We start from the raw sequence: 25,783 nt of genomic DNA on the forward strand, positions 1-25,783 counted from the left end.
CTGACCTTAAAAGCAAAGGTCTGCCGTGCCCTGTGCGGGACGGGACATTTGGCCAGGGCTGCCGTCCCCTCCCGGCGCCACTGCAGAGCCCTGCTGTCATTGTCACCTGCGGACCGACAGCGGGCGAGCCAGGGGACAGCTCGCCCTGCCCTGCGGAGAGGGGCTGGCCGAAAGGAGCGCGGTGGCCGACAGGTAACCCCCAGTGACAGCTCCGGCACCTTCTGCCCAGCTCCTCACGGCACCGGCATCTGCCCTGCCCAAAGCCGGTGCGCTTTAATGCATTTCCATGGAAATAGCGGCGGGGGAAGGCGTGAGGCAGTTCTCCATTGGATGTTTTCCTGCCGCAGCAAAAACTGGGGACGAGGGAGAGGAGGGAAGGGGGGAGGTGATTTCGACAGAGGCATTGCTGGCCAGCAGGTGCTTTTGGGCAAGCCTCCTGCATCTGTAGGAATGGTTGAGGGGTGAAAGCTCTGCCTTCCTTGCAGTAGGTATCTCTCTCATTCCAAATCAAAATGAAAGTGAGGTTTTGGGGGTTTTCACTGACTGATTACCAAGGAAAAGTAGAACCCTGGCTTTGGATGGTTTGAAGCAGCTTAATTAAGATATTTCTAAGTATTTTGAGTTTTGTTCTATAAATTCTAAGGGGTTTGCTTTTTTTTTTTTTTTTATGCAAGCTAACTGCAGGTTTAGAAATAAAAACTGCTTTAGATTATAGTTTCTTCACACTTCAGTCTAAAGAAATTGATTGGACATTTTGACGATCTTTTAAACTTTTTGAAAATCAGATTTACCTCAGATTTTCTTTGCATGCATGGTGAGAGTCTCTTGCACCTTTTGCCTCTTTTCCTGTGAAAAATACAGTTTGCTGAAAAATATCCAACCAAATTTAAAATGCATATACTTACTCAATCCATTTAAGCTGGCACATGACGTTTTCTTTGAACAAGCTATTAGCTATCATACATTGTATTTTCAGCATCTTAACTTCTTGAGTGAATGGGTACAGAGAGTAGGAGAAGGAAGCCTCCCAGGATATTTGAGCAAACACAGACCTGTGACTATCATGCTCCTGTTAAACATGCCTTTATTATTTTGTGAAATGCTTCTCTTATATTTAAGATAAGTCTTTTATACATTATAAAGAGAATTCATAGAATCCACAATTTATAAAAAAATGCTGAAAGACAAGGTTCATAGAGACAGAAGGGGTTAAAGACAATTAACTTTCTACCCTTGTCAACAAATAGAAGTGAGGTTATAAAGGGATTTTGTTTTGCTATTTATAAAACATAGGTTTGCTACAGAATTAAATGCATGCAAGAAGTGTATCCCCTTGCATGTTTTTCTCTGGGAAAAGAGAATTACTGTGTTTGTGCATGCTGATCAGTTAATTTTGTGTGACAACAACTAAAGACAATTTCTATGTTCAGGTTATTCAAAGTAAATAATAAGAAGCACAGAGATGAGAGGAAATTTTGTGCAAAGCATGTTATTTCATGTATCTCATTTTGAAAACAGTTCTTTATGGGGAGAAAATTATTCTGAAATCTTAAAGGTTGTTTTAATTTAAAGAAGATAGTCTGCTCTTCTCCCCACGCCCATCTAACATGCTCCAGATGGGTTTGCAATGTTCATACTATCCATGGAAGTGATAAAGAACCAGTCAGGCCTCTTTCTCTTGTCTAATTGCAAGGTGAAATGATTGATTTTTTTTTGGGGGGGGAGGGGGTCTATGTGTTTAAGGCAAAGAGAAATCGAATCCTTTCCAATCACAGCACCCAAAAGCCAAATAAGGAGCCTGAGTGCCGTGGTCTGAAGTGTTTAGGTCCAGTGGAGAACACAGCAGGGTATTTGCTCATCACTTGTCACAGGAGACCGGTGACTTCCCCCTTTCCCTGTAGCACACACATACCTTATCATCTACCACTGCTCTGGTGGGATGAAGCCTCATGTAGGTTCAAGGAGGATCTTAGAAGGTGAAGAAACCCTTTTGGAGGACGTGATGAGCAGCACCAGGTTATATTCCAGCACTTTGACTTGGTGACCCCAATGTTCCTGCAGAGCTTTGCACCTTCCTGCACCTGCCTGGGCAAGGAAGACCGTGCTGCTGCCACAGAGACTCCCAGGGCCTTCCAGGTCAGAGGAGAACGGGCGAGATGGCCTCCGTCTTCCGGAGTGAGGAGATGAGCCTGAAGCAGCTCTTCCTGCAGGTGGAGGCTGCCTACTGCTGCGTGGCTGAGCTGGGGGAGCTGGGGCTGGTCCAGTTCAGAGACGTGAGTAGTCCCTGGCTGGCATGCTGAGCTGTTAGAGATGTGCCCCGGGGTGTGCTTGTCCTTCCTTCAAAGCACTTAGGAAAGATGCCCCTGTAGGCAGGCCAAAAAGTCCTGAGAGACTTCCCCAAGGCTGATCTGAAACCCAAAGATCGTGCTGAGACTCAACCCATCCCTGAGTCCCATCTGGTGCTCTGCACGCCCTCTGCACAACCTTAGAACAATTCTTTGCATCACCAGGACACAGCAGGTGTTTCCATTGAGGACCCCTCTGTGACTCTTGCTGTCACAGCAAGGTTGTGTGGAAGGCCACCGTGTCCTTGGCCACGAGGAAGCTCACGGTATTGCCCTGCCAATAGGGACCCTCTCAGACACAGTGGTGTTTGCCATCTGCACCAAAGGCACTCTGGTTCTCTGCTGATGTTAAAAATGAGCTCAGCAGCGTGCAGCCTTCAGCCCCAGGCTTGTTTTCCCTCCTGTTTTTAGCTGAATGTGAATGTCAACAGCTTCCAGAGAAAGTTTGTGAATGAAGTGAGAAGGTGCGAATCCTTGGAGAGAATCCTGCGTAAGTAAACGCTTGTCAAATGCAATTGGCTTCCTGCCAACTGGTGGTGTGGGATTTATTTTTTTAAGTGCTCTCACACGAGGGAGCAGAATTAGTGGCAAAATGGTGATGTTTTCATCTGAGTCCCTGGAAATGTTTTCCATGCGTCAGCTAATTACCACTTCATCCCATATGGGCAATAAATTGTTGCCCCTGTTTTGAAAATGGTTAACTGAACTGAAAGGAGGTTAATTAGCTTTTATAAAATCACAAGGTAAATCTGGGGCTGGGCAGGAGGCTAATCCAGATAACCTGACCCTTACACCAGCACACCAGCTGTTGGCACACACTTCTTGTGGCCAAGGGCTTCAGTCTGCGGATAAGTCCTTAAAATCCAAGCAGCAGAGCTCGTGATTCCCACTGTCCTGTGGATGTGTGTCCTGGGAGCTCTGCACTCTCCCCACCACAGCGCTGGTGCCCACTGGAGCCACAGTGGCAGCACTTGCCATTGTTGGGCACAGCAGTGGAACCTGATCTTTCTGCATGCCTTACTCACTGCCCCAAATAAAGGGGGCCATGGTGGCCACTTGTGCCAGGGCTGAGGGCTGCCCACTTGGGAGTGGGTACCGTGGCTTCAAAAGAAACAGCTTCTTCACTGAGAAGGGAGGCTGGGGGTGTTCATTCCATGGTGGCTGTGTGTATGTGCTGGGATGATGGCCCTCATACATCACTCAGTCTTGTCACACCGCCATGGGAGGCCTCGGTCCTCGCTGAGCAACAAGCTGGTGACCAGGATGATGCACCAGGGCTGATTCTGTGCTGAGACTTCTGTGCCCTTTCCTTGTAGGTTTTCTGGAAAATGAGATGGAAGATAACGTTGAGATAGTCAAAGGAGAAAAGTACCCAGAGACCCCCCTGCCTCGGGAAATGATTGATATGGAGGTACAGAATTTGGAGTGGAGCCAGGAGAGAGAAGGGCTGTGCACCAGGTTGTCTGTGTAATGTGCTCAACAGAGCCCTCCCCTGCAAGGAAGGATCTGGTGCCTGAGGCTGGCACAACCCTCCCTGCCCAAGGAGGTGCTCCCCGAGCTGCTGCCTCAGCACTTAGCTTGAGGCTAGTCCTGCTATGTTCCTAAAGGATCCCAGGCTTTTTACCATCCCCTGTGAAACATCCCTCTGGTCCCACATATTAATGTATTATATTAAAAGTATCACTCTCATAGAATGCCCCCATCATCCTATAGGAGAGAATTAGAAGGGGTTTGGTGTTTTACCAGGAGAGCTGATGTTAGAACCAACTTCACTGCGTGAAAAACCAGGACTTTCTGTCCTCCTGGGAGCATGGTTGTGATACTGGGACCTGACACAAACACATGGGCCTTGCCCTTGGATGTGCAAGGGATGCTTTATTCTAGCCCAGCTGAAAGCTAAGTTTACTGACAGGGTAATTTTAAAATGCTGCATATGTAGGTGACTAGAAAGGAAAATCAAGCTTTCCAAGGGCTTCAGCTTCACAAGCAATTTGGTTTCCTGGCCTCACATCATCACCTAAGTTTTGGCCTATAGTTAATGAACCTGAGCTAATGGCCATATTGTAGGTAGCTTTTGTAGTCAGTAAACTGACAGCCAGTCAGCCTGGGGTCTGAGATGTCTGCAAGGAACCACAGAGATGCCCAGACAGACTGAGACACCAACAGCACACACCCACCTACCTGCCTGTGCTTGGGTCAGGGGCATCAGAACTCCAATGCCAGAAGAAGACAACACAGTCAGCAGGGAATGTTTGCAATGGAAAAAAAAATGATGCATTGATGAGTATCTTCTTACAAAAAGTGTTTTTTGAAATGTTCATTGAATATTTCTGTATTCTCCCTTGAAAAAAATGAAAACTGTTGTTTGAGATTTGGTATCAGCTTGGGAAAGGGCCAATATGTACTTCAGAGTTTTTCTGGATGTGCTTGGACCCTGAACAGACAGTGCTGGAGAAACTTGAAGCCGAGCTGCTGGAAGCCAACCAGAACCAGCAAACACTGAAACAGAACTTCCTTGAGCTGACGGAGCTCAAACATCTGCTGAAGAAAACCCAGGACTTCTTTGAGGTGAGAGGCCTCTTGACTCTTCCAAAAGAGATGTGGAAGGCTCTTAAAAATATTTGCACTTTCATTTGGTGTATGTTGCTTTTAGAGGTCTTTACCACAAGCCATTATGAGGTTTGCAAAAGCACCTCACTCATTTTGGAGCCCCGATTGCTCCGTGAGTCAGTGGGGCTCAATAATTGGGCTCCCAGATCTCTTTGAAAATAGCATTTATGCTTTTCCATTGCTAAGATATAGATTACTTTTCTTGTTTTTCCTTTGGTCTAAATCTCTGTGGAAAGCTACCTTTGGGGGAAAAAATATTAGGAGAAAAATTGGAAAATAGTTTTCAAACTGGCAATGCTGAAGAGTGTTTTTTAAAACTAATGTTTTCCAGGCAGAAACCAATCTGCCAGATGATTTCTTCAGTGAAGACACATCTGGACTGCTGGAGCTGAGAAGCACTCCTGCAGCTGCAGCTGCCAAGCTGGGGTGTGTATTGGTGATGGCCTCCAGCTCTCTCAGGCACTCTCTGTTTGTGTGACTTTAAGCATCTCTCCATTCCTCCATTTCTAGCCAGAATTGTCTCTTCTCCTTCACCTGTTGATCTAGGAAAGTTTTTTTTTAGAGAGAGAACACTAGGATAAAGTCAGTAGATTGAGATAAAAGCCAGGCTTGAGCAAGGAAGTTTTTCCTAAAAGTGTCGGCTGCAGCAGCAGAGCCTTGGCTAGCACAGACCAGAAACCAAGGGATTGTGAAATCATGTGTCCTGCAGGTCCTAAAAGGCCTAGAAATGGGCTTGTAATTTATTTATCCTGTAACTCTGCTCAGATTCACAGCAGGGGTAATAAAGAGGGAAAGGATGATCCCCTTTGAGCGTTTACTGTGGCGAGCCTGCAGGGGGAACATCTACCTGAGGTACACGGAGATGGACACCCCCATGGAGGACCCTGTGACGGTAGGTACCAACCTGGTTTTGCTTTCCTCTGCCCTGTGTGGATGCTGTGACCTGCAGACACAAAGCTGGTGCCCTGGACCATGCTGCAGCACTGGCTGCCTCTCCAGAGCTTGGTGTCTGAGGGCAGCCTCTAGGGGAAAGGTGGGAAAGTTGGAGGATGGGAGAAGATTCTTTGACACTGCTTTCCCCTTTTGCCACTATTGAGGTGGTTTCCTTCTCCTGGCTGTCAAGATGCACGTGGGGCCTCCCAGGACAGCTGTATTACAGGGACCACCATGAAAGTGGACTGTGGCTGTCCCCACCCAGAATTAGCCATGGAGGGTTGATTCCCCTTGGTGTCTCTGGGGTGCCTCTGGAGCCCTGTGCCCCAGTGGAACTCTGTCCCCTCCGCTCCACCTTGCTCCCTCCCCCATAACCCAGAGCTGCTGCCCATGCCTGTTTTCTGAAAGAGCATCTGGGGAAAACACTGCTGATGGGAAACTGGGGCTGGGGGATAAAAACAACCCATCGACTTTTCTGCACTGGACTCTGGGTATGTTAAACTGCTTGAATTGTGTGTTACAGAGAGAAGAGGTGAAGAAGAACGTGTTCATTATCTTCTATCAAGGAGAGCAGCTTAAACAAAAAATCAAGAAGATTTGTGATGGGTAAGGCAGGCCTGTGGCAAAGTCATAGTGACTCCCATAGAGATGGTTACTAGCAGCCCAGGCTGGCTGAATTTGGAGCTAGAGATCAGATGTCCAGCTCTCTAGCTGTCAGCTCGGCAGCCAACCTCTCTTCTGCTCCTCAGCTCTGCTGCTTCTAATCATGAAAGATATCCATCACCTTGTCATGTGGAACTGGAGATCCTACATTTTCCAAAGTGACACACAGCTTGTGAGAGCTTCAGTTGCTAGGGATTTAACTTGGAACATCTACAAGGGGACTTTTGTTTAAAAAATACTCAGCACTCTTCCCCTGAAAATCAGGGGCCCTGACTTGAGGACTGGGAACATGGTAATCCTCAACTTGCTCTCAAGCCTTCCTGCACTTCTTCATAAAAAGTTGATGCTGTAGTTTATTCAACCCTTTCCCAGGGCCTTTGAGCAATATCTGTGTAATCAGAGACAGAGCCCAGGAGAGAAATGAACGCTTCATACAACCTGACTTGTTTCCATCCTGTTAAGCATCTTGAAAAGATAATTCAGGTTGAATATTTTGTTACTCTTTCATAACACTGATGACCGATGAGCTTTGTGGCAGTGTAAATCAGATTTGATGAGAGGATCTGTCTGCTGTCACCAAACCCATTTCAGGTGTAGCCCCTCAGCCAGGCAGGGCCCGCCAAGAGCTGCAGGGAGAGGGTGAGCAATTGCTCTTCTCTGACATCCATGCTCAGGGCAGATCTTTCCTTACATCCTGCCTTTAATCAGAATAAAAGCAGGTAGATCTTTCATCCAGCTGGCATGAGTGACTTCATTCCCAAGAAGTGACAGAACCCTGGGGTCTGTGAGCAATTCCTGCACTGGAAATGGGGCCCTCCACGATACCTTCTAAGGGCAGTGGAGGGCAATGCCCATCCAGAGAGCAATTCAGCCCTCCTGAGGTAGGCATCTGTCTATAAAGCAGCCATGGACAGCTGAGGGAAGACTCCTAGCTCTCAGTCACTGATTTCTGATCGTGAACCTCAGACGTGCAGTGAGTGCTGCCCTAGCCACTGTGCAGGGTCAGTCTGCTGCTGCCAGTGGTCTTTGAGTGTTCAGCAAGTCTCATTCTCTTCCTGGATTACAATTTCCTGCATGCAATAGAATCATAGAATGGTTTGGGTTGGAAGGGACTTTAAAGATAATTTCATTCCAACTCCCCTGCCATGGGCAGGGACACTTTCCATTAGACCAGGTTACTCAAGGCCCCCTCCAGCCTGGCCTTGAACACTGCCAAGGATGGGGTGTCCACAACTTCTCTGTGGCAACCTGTGCCAGTGCCTTACCACCCTCACAGTAAAGAATTTCTTCCTAATATTCAACCTAAACCTACCCTCTTTCAGTTTAAAGCCATCCCCCCTTTGTCCTATCACTATATGCCCTTGTAAAAAGTCCCTCTCCAGCTTTCTTGTAGGCCTCTTTAGGTACTGGAAGGTTGTGGTAAGGTCTCCCTGGAGCCTTTGCTTCTCCAGCCTGACCAACCCCAATTTTCTCAACCTTTGCTCATAGCAGAGGTGCTTCATCCCTCTGATCATCTTCATTCTTCTCCTTTGAACTTGCTTCAGCAGGCCCATGTCCTTCTTACGTCTCATTTCTTTGCCTGCTTTTTAGATGCTGTTCAGAACCCTTCTCCCCTTCTGCATGGGCAGTTGCTGGTGCTGAATGCTTCCCACTGGATTTTCCTCTGTACCAATGACCTTGCAAGTTGCCAGGCCATACATTTAGAGCTGGATGGGGTTGCCCACAGAGTGCTGAAAGTTCTTCATTTTGGATCTGATTTTTTTTTCTCCTGCAGCATATAAAATTCCCTGCAGTCAAAAGCCCAAGACTCTTTTTCTGGGGTTGGGAGTAAAAGAATACGCAGTACAGTACCTGTCAACATATTCATTGTTGATTGACACTGAAATCACCCAAACCATAGGCACAGCCCTCTGCAGCAAGGGGTCAGGCAGTGCTGGAAATGTGAGCAGATCCCTGCAGGGAGGTTGTGACATGCAAAGTTTCTAGGAGCCAGTGTTGCAGATGTGATGGTAGGTTCACATAAAGGAACTTAGACTGGTTTCTCTTAGGCCCTTGTAACTGAAGGAAAATACACCTACCAAAGACAAATCCACAGGACACCCTTTGCAGTGCTAATGAAGTCATCCCTTATGTTCCTTCTTCCTTTCAAATGTTTTGGTTGCCAATGTGCACATATACATGGACATTTTACTGAGTGGCAGGTTTCTAAATGTATTCATCCCCCGACACTCCTTTTGTGCTCTGTGGGCCATCAGCTGTCCCTGGTACCCAGGCCAAGACAGGGTTGACTACACCTTTAAGGCAGGGTTGACTACACCTAAAGCAGATGGCAGTGTCATTGCAGCCCCAGCAGGACATTTCTGCTTAGCACTAAGTCATCATTCATGACAAGTAAATATCCTGCAAAAATCATGGGACTGGTCTAAGCCAGCCTCCTGCAAGGCAGGCTAAGATTTGTTTGCAGAGCTGTGTGCCTCAGGTTACGCTTGTAGTCCCTGCTTGACTCTAATTGGTAACATTAGTCTGCCAATTTCATGAGCATTAAGTCCATGCACAAATTTATTAGTGAAAGGTGTAGAGGGAGCAGGAAGGAGGAAAATGTAAGAATTTTTTTCTTCCTCCTTCTCTTGCGGCTGCCTCAGTACTAATGTGAATACTAAACTGGGTTTATCAATGTAAGGATTCCCTGCTGAATTCTCCTGGAGCTTTCAGAGATGTCTGTGCCATTAGGGCAAAGCTGATACTCAGTATGCAAAATGGCTGTTAAAAGATCAAAGCAGCACTGCTGCAATAACGTTATTGGGAATGGGGGAACTGTACAGCATGGAGGAATGAGCTTTCAAGTTTGATTAAAAATCCTTATTAAAGATGAACTAAGAGCTGTGAAGAATAAGAAGATGGAAATAATTAGGTAGGGTGAATAACCTTTGGAAATGAACACCAGGTGTTGAGTGAGGAGAAATTCAGTTCTGGAAAGGGAAGTTTAGCTGAAGAGCACATGCTGTCATTACACACAGCTCTGGGCTGATCTCTAGGAAACTGCAGCATGTTTTGTTCAATTTGCAACTGTCCTCACTTGTATGTGTGCTGGAACTGATTTTGTAGAGCAGGTGGTGAAATATCCTGCGCTCAGACAAAGCCAGAATATGATGCTTATCTGAACACAGAGCCTGCACGTTTTTGTCTCTTAAGGAGGGTTAGACCCCTCTGACCCTGTTACATCTTCTTTTAATTCATCTCACGTGCAGAAAGACAGCCCTTTAGCAACCCTAACTCAGTGTATCCATGGCAGGATGGTGGAAATGTGTTGCCTTAGGTCACGGCCAGGAGATCTCCGCACTGCAAAGAGGACGGATCTCTTCCTGCAGATCTGATGGGCAGTATCAAAGTGGCAGGGGTGGCACATGCACTAGATATCACTGAACAAGCCAAGCAGGAAAAAAAAGGAGGGATCTCTGCTATTTTAGTTACTGCAGCACCTCAGCTCAGTTCAGGCTTGCAGGCGGAGAGCAGCAGCAGCAGTGCACCCTGTGGCCTGTGAGGTCCCAGGGGGAACTCCTTGTGCCTGCTGTGGTGCATGAAGATACTCTGGAACTTGTTTTGCAGGCAGGACAGGTAGCTGCACACTTCTCAGAAAGACATGCAACTCATTTCTAATGGTCTGTACTGGGATCATACTGTGCCTGTACAACACTGCAGTGTGCTGCGCTGGTGGAAGCACCTTCACACCAGGGTGACCTGCAGCTGTACTAGAGAAGGTCGAGTTCCATGCTATAGCTGAAGCAGTACCTGCTTGGAGCTAAGACTTTCACTCACATGTTAGAATCCCACGTTAGTCCTTCTTATACCACACTAAACAAACCTGCTGAACCTCCCAAACAGAACCTTGGGGGTACACTTACAAAAGCATTTATACTGATTTACCTAAGCTGACGTAACAGATACCGCTCTCAGATGTTTAAAACCCTTCACCCATCCTTCCCTTTTCCCCAAGGTGTCTATCCAAACAGGTGGACCAGAAGTGTGCAGCCATTCTCCTATTTTATCCTGGAAATACAGTCCTTTTCTTTGTTTGCTTGCTTGTTTGTTTGCTGGTTTTTACAGGATTATTTACTTATGCAGCCTCCCTGCACAAAGGGCGTTTGCTTGCAGTGCAGCAGTAGCTCAGCCGATGCCTTCTCCCAGTGCCTGCAGGAGGGTAGTGCAGATACAGGGACACGGTATTTTTCCAGCCTCAGTGCAAGAGGGACATCTGTTGGCTACTGTGTTAGCGAGGCTGCCTTCGCCAGGGTGGGTTTTTGTTGAGTCTCATCGCAGTTCAAACAGCTTGTGGATAGAAGGGAGGTGCCTACGTGTTAGTGCTGACCACTGTAAGACATCAGGTACTGTGTATGAGCTAAGACCAAGGAGAGTTTTTCAGCTAGAAGAGGTGAAGGGATCCTTATTCTCGTCAAGGGATAAATGTACCTATTTGCACCTTTCCATGAGATCAAGTGCAACTTTATAGTATGTGAGAAGAGCATACTGGGCATACTACTGGGTCAGGAATGAACTCCAGTTTGCCTGCCTTTGAGCAGAGAAGAGTAGGGAGGAAGAAAACTCAGTCAAATAACTGGTGTTTCTCAATTCTCCCTTACTGAGGCTAGATTTCGTGCCACAGTCTATCCCTGTCCAGAGTCTGCCACCGAGCGCCGAGAAATGCTTGACGGAGTCAACACAAGGATTGAGGATTTAAACACAGTAAGTGGCAGTGGTTTTACTGAGGACTGAACCCTGCAAGTGGGACCTGCCCAGATATTGGTCCTGTCTGAAACAATGTGGCAGACCACACAGATTATCCTCCCGACACATTATCTCATTATCTCCATTGTTCAAACAGCAGCACTGTGGTGGCCACATGAGGCATGGAGGCCCCAAGACCATGGGCTGTAGCTCTACTCATGGGGATGATATGCCCCAAGTTTGTGGCACAGAGCTGCCTGCAGGAGATGGCAGCTTGGGAGCACATGGTGAGATGTGGCCAGTCTGTAAGCAACTGGGTAGGGAGCCAATGCCACAGCTCAGTAACTTCCAGTGGTCTCCTCTACACTTGTAGTGACTCAGGACCATGCAGGGAGAGTCCTTGGTGAGCAGCACTGTGCACCTGGTGTCGAGTGATCCTGTGTCCACACCTGCACGTGCTGCTCCCCAGGATAACCCACACGTTCATACAAATAGTTCCTTTTCATCAACCCTCTTCCATCTGCCCTCCCCAATTAACTACTGAGTGCCCCCTGTGCTTCCCTAGCTCAAGTGTTGCCCTATGTTGTGCTTACAGGTGATAACACAAACTGAGTCCCACCGCCAACGCCTGCTGCACGAGGCAGCAGCCAACTTGTGGTCCTGGGGCATCAAGGTGAAGAAAATCAAGGCCATCTACCACATCCTGAATTGCTGCAACATCGACGTCACCCAGCAGTGTGTCATTGCAGAGATCTGGTTCCCAGTGGCTGATGCTGACCGGATAAAAAGAGCTCTCCATCAAGGAATGGTAAGAGAGCAGCATTTTGGGTCCTTGAAGCTCTCACCCACACTGAATTATTTATATGTTGAGCTTATGTTCAGACTTGTCTGTTACCTTAATGTGGGACTCCCTTTGCTGTTTCAAGTCCAGGTTGTTTCATGGTTGTTTGGTGTTCCATCTTTTGAGGGAGCTTAAGATCAGCATTAAATCTTAGCAGGTTTGTGACAGACCCACGAGCCAGAAGTGGTATCGTGGGGCCAATTCTTCTCTCCTATCCACTCTGTGCCTGTCCTTGTCACTGGGTTTGCAGGAGCGCAGTGGCTCCACGATTGCCCCCATCCTCACTGCCATACACACCAGGATGGCACCACCCACCTTCAATAGGACCAACAAGTTCACAGCTGGATTTCAGAACATCGTGGATGCATACGGTGTGGGCAACTACAGAGAGATGAACCCAGGTGAGAAACGCTCAACTACGTGCATCTGGTTTGCATGAGCCGAAGTGAAGCCTTTGAGCTCTCTCACTAGATGTACCCACTGCTGACTGAGAAATCTGAACTGTGTTGGAACTGCTTGGCATGGATTTTCTCAGGCAAAGAATTTGGCTGTTGGTCTTCAGTGAATGATTGTGATGGAAATAATGAACTATACAAATACAGGATGGGGAACAAATGGTGAGGTAGCAGTTCCGAGGAAGAGAACTAAGCTCATAAGGGAAATGTAGGTTGAGCTCACTGTGTAGAGGCAAAGAAGTCCCAAAGGACCTGATAAAAGTGTGAAACAGTGGTAGAGGATCTCAGAGAGACCACCGAGAATTAATTGAAACCTAGAAATGGGGGCCTGTGGGAAAGGGCCAGATTAACTCAGCTTGTTGAGGCTGAGCAGGTTGAGAAATATGGTAGTAAACTTCAAATACATTTTTTCTGTTGCAAAACAGAATGCAGCTATTTACACGTGGTGTTTATTATGGCGAGGAAAGAAACAAAGGACAAAACTGCAAGGAAGGTACAACTGAACAGTCTTTGTGATGGTACAGCTAGTTCTGCACTAGATGTGACTGCCTGGTGTGTAAGGGAGGGATTGAGGAGGCCTTTAAGGGCAGCACCTATAAGGAATGGCCTGTTGGGGCAGACTGCTTCTCTGATGAGGCGTTTTTGTTTAGGGGGAGCTGAACTTCTCGACCTTTCCCTCCTGCAGCTCCCTACACTATCATTACTTTCCCCTTCCTGTTTGCGGTGATGTTTGGGGACTGTGGCCATGGCGCTGTCATGCTGGGCTTCGCCCTCTGGATGGTCATTAATGAGAAGAGCCTTCTGGCCCAGAAAAGCACTAATGAGGTGAGTACCAGGGAGCTGGTGCAGCCTATCAGCATAGGGAAAGGCTCATCAGCCCCATTTGATAAAGGAGAGACATGCAGCCTCCCAAAGGCTGAGTGGAGATCATTCAAAGATACCTGCGAGGCAGAGATTTGGCAGTTCTGCCTACTTATACACAGAGGGCCTAAGGGACCCCAAATTTTCTATAAATAATTGTATATACAAAGATTACTACCATCAGGTCTACTGTTGGTTGAGGCCCACCAACTGATGGACCTGCAGGTGCTTTGGTCACTGGCACTGCCTTCTCCCCCTGCAGATCTGGAACACCTTTTTCAGTGGGCGCTACCTGATCCTGCTCATGGGCATATTCTCCATGTACACCGGCTTCATCTACAATGACTGCTTCTCCAAATCGTTCAACTTCTTTGGCTCTTCCTGGCATATCATCCCCATGTTTAAAAATAACACTTGGAAGTAAGTGCTAAATGTAGGAATGATGTAAAAACACCAAATGGAGCATGTAGGCTTGGACAGAGAGACTGCCTGTGTGGGGAAGGGAAGGACTCCCTGCTGTGGATGTGGTCATGAATGAATCAGAGGTTTTGTCTGACACACACAGATGAACTCACTATTGAAATGGAAATGTAGAGTCCCCAGGAGCACGCCTGTTTGTTCAGGCACTGATGTGCATAAAAATCTGCAGGTGTCCAGGCCTGATGCCTAGAGAATTATCAGTCTGAGGGAGGCTGTCATTGTGTGGGGCCCATTTACATGCACACAAGTGCAGGATAACAGGTCACAGAAAGGCTGGAGTCAGCTACAGATATCCTGTGGTAGTCCTCAGCACACCTCACATAAATATACCAGGGGCTTCGATGGAGAGATTAAGCTGCAAAGGTCATTTCCCTTTTCTCTTGTAGTAAGGATGTGCTTCTAGAAAATACAGTGTTGCAGCTGAATCCAGCAGTCCCAGGAGTCTACTCTGGAAATCCATATCCATTTGGAATAGATCCGGTAATTAAATTAAATTGCTCTAAGACAATTTGTATTTCAATCCTGTTTCTACATGTCAGGTACATCAGTAGCTCCCTGCGCTCTCTCCTGAAGCCATGCTTTTCAACTTCTTACTCTTTGTCTGTTCCTTACATGGTTTGTGTGGCCAGCAGCCAAGCCCCTCGCTTGCTCCCCCACCAGTGGGATCAGGGAGAGAATTGGAAGGGTAAAAGCTGGAAAACTCTTGGGTTTAGTTTACCAGGGAAAGCAAAAGCTGTGCACAGAAGCAAAGCAAAACAAGGAATTAAGTCATCTCATCCCATGGGCAGGCAGGAGTTCAGGCATCTTCAGGAGAGCAGGGTCCCCTCACACATAATGGTGACTTGGAAGACAAACACCATCACTCCAAATATCCCTCCTTCCTCCTTTCCCCCATTTTATACAGTGAGCATGATGTCACATGGTCTGGACTATCCCTTTGGCTAGTTGGGGTCACCTGTCCCACCTGTGTCTCCTCCCAATCTCCCAGGCACCTCCAAGTTCCTCACCAGCCAGCAGAAAAGGCCTCAGTGTAAGCCCTGCTCAGCAATAACAAAAACATCTCTATACTATCAACCTTGTGTTCAGCACAAATCCAAAGTACAGCCCCATACCATCCACTGTAAAGAAAAATAACTCTACCCCAGGCAAAACCAGCACATTCCACTCCTTACTACATGCTGTTTACATCGTGCTCAGGTCCCACGCTACTCAATACAACTTCATTAACCACCACTGCCCCTCCCACTCATCAGTTCCTCTGATGCTTCTCTTTAGCAATTAGCAATTAATATATTGCTGACAGGTTTGCACAGGCAGTAGCAAAGTGGTAAGCAGGAAGGAAGTTCGATTTTTCGGGAGAGTGGTCTTGTGCTACAGTCTCTTTTCTACCTCCTGTCTACTGGACTCTGTTTCCTTGCTTGAGTACTTAACCCATTCCAGAGATACCTCACCAGTTTGAAGGCAAACTTCCAAATTTCATACAGTCTACTTATAGTATGGAATGTGAAGCAAATGCCAGTATTATTTACTTTTTAGCCACATTTTCTTCTCTGTGTCTTATTTCCCTTTTTCTTTTGTTCTGTCATCACCATGTGTTGAAATGTAGTTTTTAACATCAAGCTTTCCAGTTTCAATCTTCGTATTAGTCAAGTAACCTCCATCCCTGCTGGATGGGCTCTCATTTCAATTGGTCACCCAAAGAAACTTTGTCTTCCCCCGATTCTCAGAAACATGGTCCTCATAATCAGTTTTTTATAAACCCAGCTCTAAAGCTCTGCCCAGGATGTGGGCAGTCTGGTTCAGGAAATCTTGCCAGAAGCAGCTGAGTTTTCTGCATGTTGCCCTGACACATCTCTAATTTAGGCTGACCTAGACTACCTCTTCCAATCAGGCTTCTCCCTGTTCAAGAGGGTGAAAGTCCTGGCTGGGAGGGAAGAGTGGCTGAACAGGTGCTGGCAGGGAAGGGGTGGACTGGAAGCACCAGCCCCTGTGTGGCCCTCTCTGAAGAGATTATCCATGTCATCTGTCCTGATGGATGGATTGCTCACTGCATTTTGCAAATCCTGGTGGGATGACTGAGGTGTATCTTGGACAAAAAGAGTCACCCTGAGATGAAGAAGCTAGGCAGTCTCTTTGGTATCCAGAGAAGAGGCAAAGCACGTCAAACAAAGATGCAAAGGCTAATGTTTCACCTTCCAAATAATCCTGTCTTCCTCCTTTCTCTTCAGGTGCTATGCTTAGTGTCTGAAAAGTGGTATCTACTTACTGTCTCTGAGGACAGAAGACTTTGGGGTCTAGGAAGTTTGAGAAGAAAGGAGAAGCAACCCTGAAGCTCTGTAGCATAAAAAGGCAGGACTGAGAAGGGTTGTATGTCCTAACATTAGTAAAAAGTTAGTGCAGAGAGGCAGGCAATAAGCTGATCTCCAGGGCCAAAGAGCTGTGAAGAGTTCTTTCTGTTCAAACAAAAAGGTTGAAAATGCTCAGTACTTCTCTGGTGAGGGTGGAACTAATTTTGGTTGCAGCAGGAGGGATTTCTGATGCCTTTCCACTTTTGCTAAAGAAGATGACTCAGCCTAAGGACAGGAAATGACACAGAAAAGATCTAGGTTCTGCTACCAGCCTTTGCAGTGATTTCTGGAGGACTGAAGCAAAGTCATTGGGTCATTTAAAATCCCGGTTATTTCTTCTGTTAAACCAGGCTAATACTTTATACCTTTTAGATGAATACCTTGTCAGAGGGAAAAGTAATAAAAGGAACATCTAGATTTCTGTGCCTTGCTACCCTCTTACTAGAGCTGGTAGGAGTAAATTGATGGTGTCAAAACAACAACTTACACAAAACTGTTATTGATCAAACACCTGAAAATCTTGTTCTTCTCTCTCTCTCTCTCTCTCTCTCTCTCTGTTCCTTTACCCAAAGATCTGGAATGTTGCATCAAACAAGCTGACTTTCCTGAACTCCTACAAAATGAAGATGTCGGTGGTCATAGGGATTGTGCACATGATTTTTGGGGTGATACTCAGTCTCTTCAACCACATGTAAGTTTGTTTCACCAAGCCTGTTGCTGCAGCAGCACACAAGTCCTCATCACTAAACCAGTGTCTTTCATTCAGAGAAAGCCTCATATTTTGGGCTGATGATTTGAACTTTGACCTTTGCCCAATGTGAGCAGAAATGTCCCATACAATGACTGGCTACACCATGGTTGATATACAGTGCTAAGTCCAAAGGACAGCCATAACATTGCAGATATTTTCTTCAATAAACTCTGTTTTTAACTTACTTCCTTACATTCTCCATTCTGCAGAAATATTGAAGCACACTAAATTAAAAATATGCAGCACCTCCCAACTTTTCTCTTGAAAGACAAGCTCTTTGGCCTAAACCAAAGCACACTGAAATCTTGCAGAGCATATCTGTGTGCATTTTACCTGGCTTAGCAGCCCTTGGTCAGGATTTGTGGGTGTGTTCGTGTACCTCTGCCTCTATAGTTTGCGACAACAAGTAAAAAAATGGTGATAGAGCGGAGGGGTTGACACTATTGTGTTGAGAGACTCTCCAAAGCTGGAATGCATGTAGTGATCTTCAAGGACAGAAAGTGTTTGCAGAGGACAGAGAGGACCCTACAGACTTGATACTACACCTGGTTCTGACCTTCCTCAGCATATAAGGCTTAACTTTGTAAATCAGCTGTTTTTTGAAAATTGGATTTTATTTCAGTGTAATAATCTTTTGAGGTGCTGAGATACTGGTAGGTCAAAAACAAAATCTGAAGAGAATCAGTATAATGGAGCTTTTGTATTTAAACAATGGCTTTCATTGATAAAGCCTGTAATTATGGACTTTTTTCTTGGCTAGTGATAGTTGTGTATTTGTTAGGTTATTTTCCAAAGACTAAGTAGTGTACAGTACTGCCAGACTTGGGTGCAAACTTGCATTAATATCTAGTGTATTAATTGCAGTTATCTTTCCTGATTCTTTCCAGCTACTTCAGGAAATACATAAACATCATCCTTCAGTTCATTCCAGAGATGATTTTTATTATCTCTCTTTTTGGCTACCTGGTCTTCATGATTATTTTCAAATGGTGTCATTTTGATGTCCACTCATCCCAGAGAGCACCGAGCATCCTCATCCACTTCATCAACATGTTTCTGTTCAATTATAGTGACAGTTCAAATGCTCCACTGTATCTGCATCAGGTATGGATCACCCCAAGCAGCTTAAATCCCCTCTGTGGTTTTGTATTTGCAGTGGGTGTTGTGGAGAGTGGGCACAAAGATATGGGGAACAGTCTCAGAAGCTCAATCACAAGTGTCAGTCACAGAAGTAAAGCTTATTCTTCTGGTATTTGTGTTGGCCTTGTCAACAGGGAGGAGAGAGAAGCTATCAATCATTGATGCAGAGGAAATCTCTTTCCTAGTGTCATTCTTACAAGAATAATGATGTGGTTGAAGATATTGTTGGGGGAGGAAATCAAAGAAGTGTGACTAGAGATGCAAAGCTGGGTATTGCAGGCATGCTGTCCTGCAGTCTGGTCACGATGCTAGAGACATCTCCCTTTCTTGACAAGTTCCTATTTCATCTTTGGAAACTTTAATACTTTCTATTTTCACCTAAAAAAAGTAGAAGTAGCTAGAGGATTTTCTGGCAGCTTTTTGTCAGAAATAACTCCTCTTGGGAGTTCACTTTAAAAAAATAAAAAGCAAGCAACAAAATCTCCCATAAGAAAAAACTTGTTTTAAAGTCATCTCTATTTATATTCTCAGAACATGGATTTGGTTTCTTCTTTGATTGATTTTACATCAGCAGCATCAGTGAAGAATCTGCAAGCAAGTGCTGCATCCAGCCACATGTGTGCACCCATACCTATACAGTTGCACACTCTGGGCCCTCCAACATGAGCTCAGTTTTAGGGACAGCTGGTGAGTCAGAGTTAGTGACTGATCAGCTCCAAGTAATTATGGTAAGGATTCAGGGGAATTTGGAAAAACACAGTCTTCCCAGCCTTCAAAAAGTCTTCAGGTAACATTGTGCTTTGTAACAACCCGAAGCTTTCCCAAGGTGGCAATTTTTTTCTCATATTCCTGTCCACCTGCCCCACCAGGAACAGAATGTGCCATCTGGCTGGACAGTCTGAATGAAAATATTGTATGAGACCAACCATAACGTGGTCAGAGAGCTGAGCCAGCTTTAAAAAGATGCAGAAGTTGTAGTTTAAGGTTTTCTTTGTTTTGTTGTTGCTGTTTTCTGAAAGTAGAGACAGTTATGTCAGGACAGCAATAGGGGTGCCATACTGCAATGTAAGAACACACCTTATACTGTGGGGACAGTGTTTTTACCAAGCCTAAGCGATAGAGATTCAATTCCCATCTGGAATTGCAGATGTGGAGTAAATCCAGAGCAAGACTTGATTGACTTGGCTCTTACTGCAGCGTTTTTACACTGATCAAAGCAAGGCAGACTGACTGACTCACACACAGTTAGGACATTCACTTGGGACACTGAGCAGCCAGGTTCAAGTCAGTAACATTGGATTTTGCTAAATTAACCCTTTTCAGCATGAAAGCCATGAAAGCCTTTCATCTCCAGGTCTCTAACCATCTCTAGCTGAAGATGCTTTCTGGAGCCTTAAGCACTATACATTTATTTTCATGTTTTTGCAAGCAGAGGATACGCAGCCAAACAAGGAGTTGTATTTGTTGTATTTAAAAAATGACCATTATACGGACTCAGGTTTCTAACCATAAATGTAGTTGGCTAAAGGTAAGTAAAGCAACTTTTTTGCTTTTTTTGCTTTGTCTTTTAGAAAGAAGTGCAGAGTTTCTTGGTCATATTTGCTCTGATTGCTGTTCCCTGGATGCTCCTAATTAAACCTTTCATCCTCCGAGCCAACCACCAGAAAGCGCAGCGCATGGTAAGGGATGTGGATCAGCCAGGGGGGATTCACAACAGCAAGGTCAAAGCTGAGGAGACAGACCCCAAAAACTCTTTGCAGTGATCAAATTCTGCTTTTCTTTGGTCTCAGGCTTTCTCTGACAATTTCAAGGTGTGCTTCATGCTACAGGGCATGTGTATGGACGTGTCTGAACCATCTAAACTAGAATCACAGAATGGCTAAATTTGGAAGGGATCACTGGAGGTCATCTGGTCCAAACTCCCTGCTCAAACAGGGTCCCCTAGAGCTCATTATTCAGCTTTGTGTCCAGACAGCTTTTGAATATCTCCAGTGAAGGAAACATTTCCCTGGAATCAGGAGCTTCACTAGCAAGGACATAACCTATTTGTTAAGCTGACACCAAGCTCTTCCACCTGTTGTATCCAAAACCAAAGAAGATTCAGAAAGATTGACGTGCTGGTAAAGCCAAAACAGGGAGAAGACCTCAGCTGTCAGTCCACAATCTCCACTAACCACCAGTTTGCTGCTCTGTAGAAATGGGGCATCTGTGAAAGTCCTGGCCTTGCAGAGAGTAATGGTGCATGAAAGAGAGGCTTGATTTAAAAGCTGTTGCCTGCTTTCTAGAAGTTCTTTCTGCCCTAAGTGATTGCCTTCACATTAACAGAGCCCTCCTTCCCATGGGCTCTGTGGTTTGCCCACAGCTTCTCAACACACACTGCGGCAGCTGCAGTTTCGCAGTTGTTCATTAATTGTCTCCTTTATTACGCTAACAGGACTTTACTTGTCAGTCAAGATTTACTTCTCTTCATAGTCAGAGTTAGTGCCTGGAGTACCTTTAATAGGGCACAGATGTTTCCATCTGAAGAAAGAGATGCTGGTTTTGCTGCTTGACCTTTTCCAACCCAGTCACTTCTGACCTATAACTGAAAGCCAGGTCCCTGGGAGACATTTGCAGCCCTGCCTCTGCACTGTAATTTCTTACTTTGTCATTCTTCTGGGATTTGGATGAAGGCTTGACATGGCTGACTCCATCTCCTGCTTTTATGCTAGCAACATCTGACAGGTTTTCCCCACCTCCTATTGTGCCCCCATACTTCTGTTCCTAATTTTCATATGTTAGCTGTCTGATCACATCCTACATTCCCCTAGATTTATATGTTTGCAGCAAAGTCTGTTTTCCAGGCTGACATTCAGGTAAAGCAAAGACAAAGCAAGTGTGACAATCATTACTGCTGCAATAGGAAACAAAGGGTTGTCAGGAGACCTTTCCCGTGAAACCTGCTGGAAGCTATAAAGGGTGACAGGGCAGAACCTGACAGAAGCCATGAGGTCTCTGTTTGGTTATGCTGTATAATAGGACTGTTAGATCAGGTTGAGGTCTCTAGAAAAGTCCTGTAAATAATAATTGCAGAGAGGTTGCTACAAGGTTTTTGTGAATTTAAAGTTAATCAAGAGCTTTGAATTTTATTTCTGCCTGTATCCAAGAATTGTGTGACCTTCATCAAGTCACATGATCCTCTCAGGCTTTGTTGCTCTTTCACTTGACACTAATTCCTTTGATTTGCATGCATCTAATTGACAGCATCAGCTTTAATGTGGTCATGAATGAATCAGTTTTCTGATTCATCAAAACAGAATTTTCATCAAATTAGTTTTCTCATTTGCTAGAAGTGATGGATCTTCTCATGGTGGAAACAAAGAGTGCACTGTGACACTAGAAACTAGCTACAAAATAGTTGGAACCACTGGAAAATGCTCTAGGATGGAAAATATCTAGGTATTATTGGCTACTTGGCGGAAATATTCAATTTCTGTGGTCCATGATGTCCGACTATTTTTGAAACTGTCTTCATGTTCATGATACAATCCTTCACGTGTTAGCCACCATGAGGTTATTGAGGGAGTTCTGTGCCATGGACTTCTTCATTTTGGTGTCAACCAAACATACTGCATTTTGTTTCCAAAAGATCCATTCTCAAGCCATGTCAGGAAATTCTGGAGGTGAAAATGAGGTGGATGTCCCAGAGACCAATCACTCCAAGAAAGCTTCCCAGGGAGACCACAGTGGTGGCCATGAAGGACATGAGGGTGATGATGAAGAGGTAAGAAAATCTGGACAGAAAATTGTTCATGAAGACACAAAGTCAAGCAGAAGACTCTTGCAGAGTTGCCAGCCCTTCTTTCTAACAAGATACCAACACACACTGTAGCAACAGTTTGTGTTTCCAGACAGAATAGGGTCCGAACTTTCAGTGAATTCATTCCTCTAAATTTTTCCTTTGGTTTTGCCTGGTGGTGGCAGGCATTCTTGTAAACCTCAAGCTTTTACAAACCTCAAGCTTTTGTTTCCTCGGGGGTGGTTGTTTCACTTCCACATTGCACCCAGAGAAGGTCAACCCTTTTCAAGAGTCGCTGAGTTTTCCTTCCTCTAAATTGCAAAGAAGCATTTAGAAGTTGGCAGCCAGAAGTGTTGACTAGGGAGACAATCCTTCCTTTGGCAGATATTGTCAAGAGCTTCTACAGTATGAAGCAACAGAGGAAAAAGTGACAAAAATATTTGTAGCAGTTGGGAGTATCAACAATATTGAGTGTGGATATGGCTGGCTGTTCACAGCCACAGGGGATCTTCACAGATTTGCTTATTCATTATTATGAGATACACTTATTCAGTGATATCTCCCAAAATGTGTATGCCCACAGGCAGATAGTCTGAAAGCCCCTCTTTTACATAAGAATTTCTATCTCTATAAGAAATCACAGATTGGCAGCAACTGGCTTGACATTTAAGGATTTGAAATCGCATGAGTGGAAAATGAGCTGTTCCCCAAACATTTGGTTTTCACTGGAATTGTATTTCTCCAGAGAGAATGTATGGGAAGATCATACAGGACTGACACTTTTCAGAGCAGTCTCTTCTCCTGGGAAATACCTTTTTGTTGCTCAGGACGTAGCAAGGAAAAGGAGTATGAAGGGCCTATGGTGCAGTGTTGCTCTGTTAACCAGGAAGCCCTGAAGTAAGAACTAATAAATCTTATTTGGTTTTACGTTGTTTCAGTTCAATTTTGGAGACATATTTGTCCACCAAGCTATCCACACCATTGAATACTGCCTTGGCTGCATCTCCAACACAGCCTCCTACCTGCGGCTCTGGGCACTGAGCTTGGCCCATGCACGTGAGTGATTGTCCACCTTTAGTCTCCTCACCATGCTGGTCACGGATTCTGCTGGTGTTTGACTATTCCTGCAAATTTCTTCATGAAATCCAAGTTTCTATTTGTGGACACTTGTATGTCAGGGTGTTTTGCTTCAGGTTAGATCACTCCATGTGTTTCATGGCGGGCATCTCATTTTTCAGAGGTGATCCCTCGCAGCTCTGACTGCATTCGCTGGCTGGGGCCCCTTTCCTGCACTGCTCTGTAGCCACCCCTCTGGAATAGTCCTCATGGTGTGTGGCACGGTGGGAGGTACAGCCCACTTGTGTAGTCCAGGCCATGGAGGTAAAGGCAGTATGGGAGTCACAGCTGCTTTTCCCAAGAGGCCCTTGCTGTAGCCTTGGGGCATGCAAATGAATGCCGAAATTACTTGAAACACTTATTTTTATTTTGTTCAGCAAACAAGAAAGAAAAGGTCTGGCTCAAGAGCTTCTGGAGTTTGTCATTTTCGCTGAGTTTTTTCCCAGAAACATTCAGTGGAACATCACATTCCATGAGAAATGTACAGCATTTCAATGTCTTTTGTCTTGATTTGTGATAAAAACAGATGCTCAAATACTAGAAATTGCCTCAGGCTGGAACTTAGATTCTCAATGTCTCTAGTTTTTCTGAAATGTTTTTTATTAATATTGCTGTAATGCCTGTGGCTAGGAGTTGCACCTGCCCTAAAGAACTGAGCACACAAAAAAAGGAAAACAGACAAGGGGGGAGGGGAGGACTGTGGTGTGGTGTGCCATGGATTGACAGAGGTGAGCTGTACTTCTTGGCACACAAATGAGCTTAGTAGGAGTTGAGCAGTAGCTGATACACATTAGCTTTACATGGAGGACAGATACCTACATAAAATAAAACAAAACTGACAACTAAAAAGCTTAGCTAGGGGCGGTCCTATGTATTCTGCCTGGAGAACCACCATAGTCCTTTGCAGCCTTACAAACTGGGAAAAATGGTGAGCTGGCAGACTGCATGCTATGTCCCTAGGCCATAGCTGCTATTTTCCTTTTCTTTTCTTCTGCAGAGCTGTCAGAGGTCCTTTGGACCATGGTGATGCACAACGGGCTCAGCAGCAGAGGCTGGGCAGGTCTCATTGCCATCTTCATCATCTTCGCAGCGTTTGCAGTGCTGACAGTAGCCATCCTGCTGGTCATGGAGGGGCTCTCAGCCTTCCTGCACGCCTTGCGTCTGCACTGGTACGTGGGGCAGTCCTCTGGAGCTTTTCCCAGAGCAGTCTTTGGGAGGAAACAGGCTGTGGAAAAAGGGGGGAACATCAGCCAGTGTTAGATGTGCTGTGCCAGTGCATTGCAACATTAGTTGCCTTTGGCAAATGAAGTGAGGGAGACTCTTCCAAAGGGAGCTCAGAGGTCCCTGCTCTCACTTGCTCCCTGGAGCAACCAGTGTATCCTCCTGCACCTGTGGTGGCTGTGAGCATGTGAGGCAAATGGCAACCTGCAGTTCTGTCCTGGTAAACACGCAGAAGAGCCACTGAGGCCACCTTGACCTGCGTGACCAGGCCCAAAGGCAGCACAGCCACTGCACTGGCTGTGTATCCCAGCCAGGGATCTATGAAGACCGCTGCCTAGGGCTGCAAGACTTCAGCTGGCGTGCAAACCTGATAAAAACCTGGCTCAGTGCTTGTGTCATCAGCCCAAGTCAAGTTTCAGGCTGCTTAGGCTTTGTGGCAAACCTGTTCCAAGGTAGCCCATGTCTGCTTTAACTGGTCATCAGTCCAGACAAGGACAGCAGTGCAGACACATCAGCATGTGAGCAAGACCAAGGTGACAAAACACCCTTCACCGCCACCGTAACTCAGCATCCTACCTGAGCCCCAAGCTGTGGTCTTTTTCACCACGTAATGTCCCACCACAAACCCTAAACACTGCCAAGGCAAACCATGGTGAGGCGCTTGTTATTGTGCAGGGAGGAGGAGGTGTTTGTCTCCCACCAGTGTGCAACCAGCAGGTGGTTACCCCAGCTCTCACAGCTGCTAGAAGCAGGTTAACAGGCAAGGTTCTGCTGATCGGCCTCATGATGAGCATTTCCAGTCTGGCTTGATAGAAAGTCAGAGCTGATGTGTGCCAGGTTGCTCCCTGGGCTGCCTGTGTCTCACTGCTGCTCCCATAAACAGCCTGTGTTCTGAGCTCAGAGTTCACCATCTCGTGGCCCCCCTTTTCCCATGGGTGCCATGTTTCAGCCTCTTGGCTGGCTGTAGGTCCTGCCTACAGGCAGCACTGATGCCTCTCTCTGCTCCTCCCAAGGGTGGAATTTCAGAACAAGTTCTACGTGGGAGCCGGGTACAAATTTTCTCCGTTCTCCTTCAAGCACATCATCAATGGCACCGCAGAAGAGTGAAACCAGTGCATCACTGCTTCCCTCCTCAGACCAGGCTCTGTTTCCTTGTGGTGGCTCACCCAAAGAGTAGGGTACGTGGGATGAAAGAGAATGGGACGTGGCTCTTGAAACAAGAGCAGCTGTAGATGAAAATGTCCTGGCTACACTCCACACTGCTGTATCAGCTGAGAGCTGACCTCTATCAGCAGGACTGGCTGGACCCTTGGCTTTGTCTCCACTGATGTCTTTGCCGAGTACCTGGTGGTCAGCATTTGATGGGGTCAGCTGCCTACTGCTTGGTTGAAAAGAGGAGATGCAGCTTTGGAATTAAACCGGCTATTAACAATCGACTCACATGCGTTTTGCTCCATTTGCTGCCTTGTCATTGGGGTATATTTCTTTCCAAGGAAAATATGATTAGTCTGTTGTTGAT

At 46.0% G+C, this 25,783-nt stretch overlaps 1 protein-coding gene across 2 annotated transcripts; it reads left to right on the forward strand.

Moving 5' to 3' along the window:
• The first annotated feature begins 2 nt into the window (after positions 1-2).
• On the forward strand, positions 3-25,700 carry ATP6V0A4 (ATPase H+ transporting V0 subunit a4). 2 transcript variants are annotated; one of them, XM_069003056.1, is made up of 21 exons: positions 3-192; positions 2,062-2,273; positions 2,757-2,835; positions 3,662-3,756; positions 4,788-4,913; positions 5,287-5,381; positions 5,721-5,847; positions 6,412-6,494; positions 11,198-11,291; positions 11,869-12,081; positions 12,365-12,515; positions 13,255-13,394; positions 13,693-13,850; positions 14,297-14,390; positions 16,831-16,949; positions 17,897-18,113; positions 19,721-19,828; positions 21,778-21,912; positions 22,866-22,983; positions 24,041-24,212; positions 25,278-25,700. In XM_069003056.1, exons 2-21 carry the CDS (start codon positions 2,157-2,159, stop codon positions 25,369-25,371), a joined length of 2,535 nt encoding a protein of 844 aa, XP_068859157.1. In that variant the 5' UTR covers positions 3-192; positions 2,062-2,156; the 3' UTR covers positions 25,372-25,700. The 2 variants fall into 2 exon arrangements, with proteins under 2 accessions (XP_068859157.1, XP_068859156.1); XM_069003055.1 differs by lacking the exon at positions 3-192 and adding an exon at positions 428-484.
• The last annotated feature ends 83 nt before the right edge of the window (positions 25,701-25,783 follow it).

The sequence above is a fragment of the Aphelocoma coerulescens genome, chromosome 1A (assembly GCF_041296385.1).
Source record: "Aphelocoma coerulescens isolate FSJ_1873_10779 chromosome 1A, UR_Acoe_1.0, whole genome shotgun sequence".
NCBI lineage: Eukaryota > Metazoa > Chordata > Aves > Passeriformes > Corvidae > Aphelocoma > Aphelocoma coerulescens.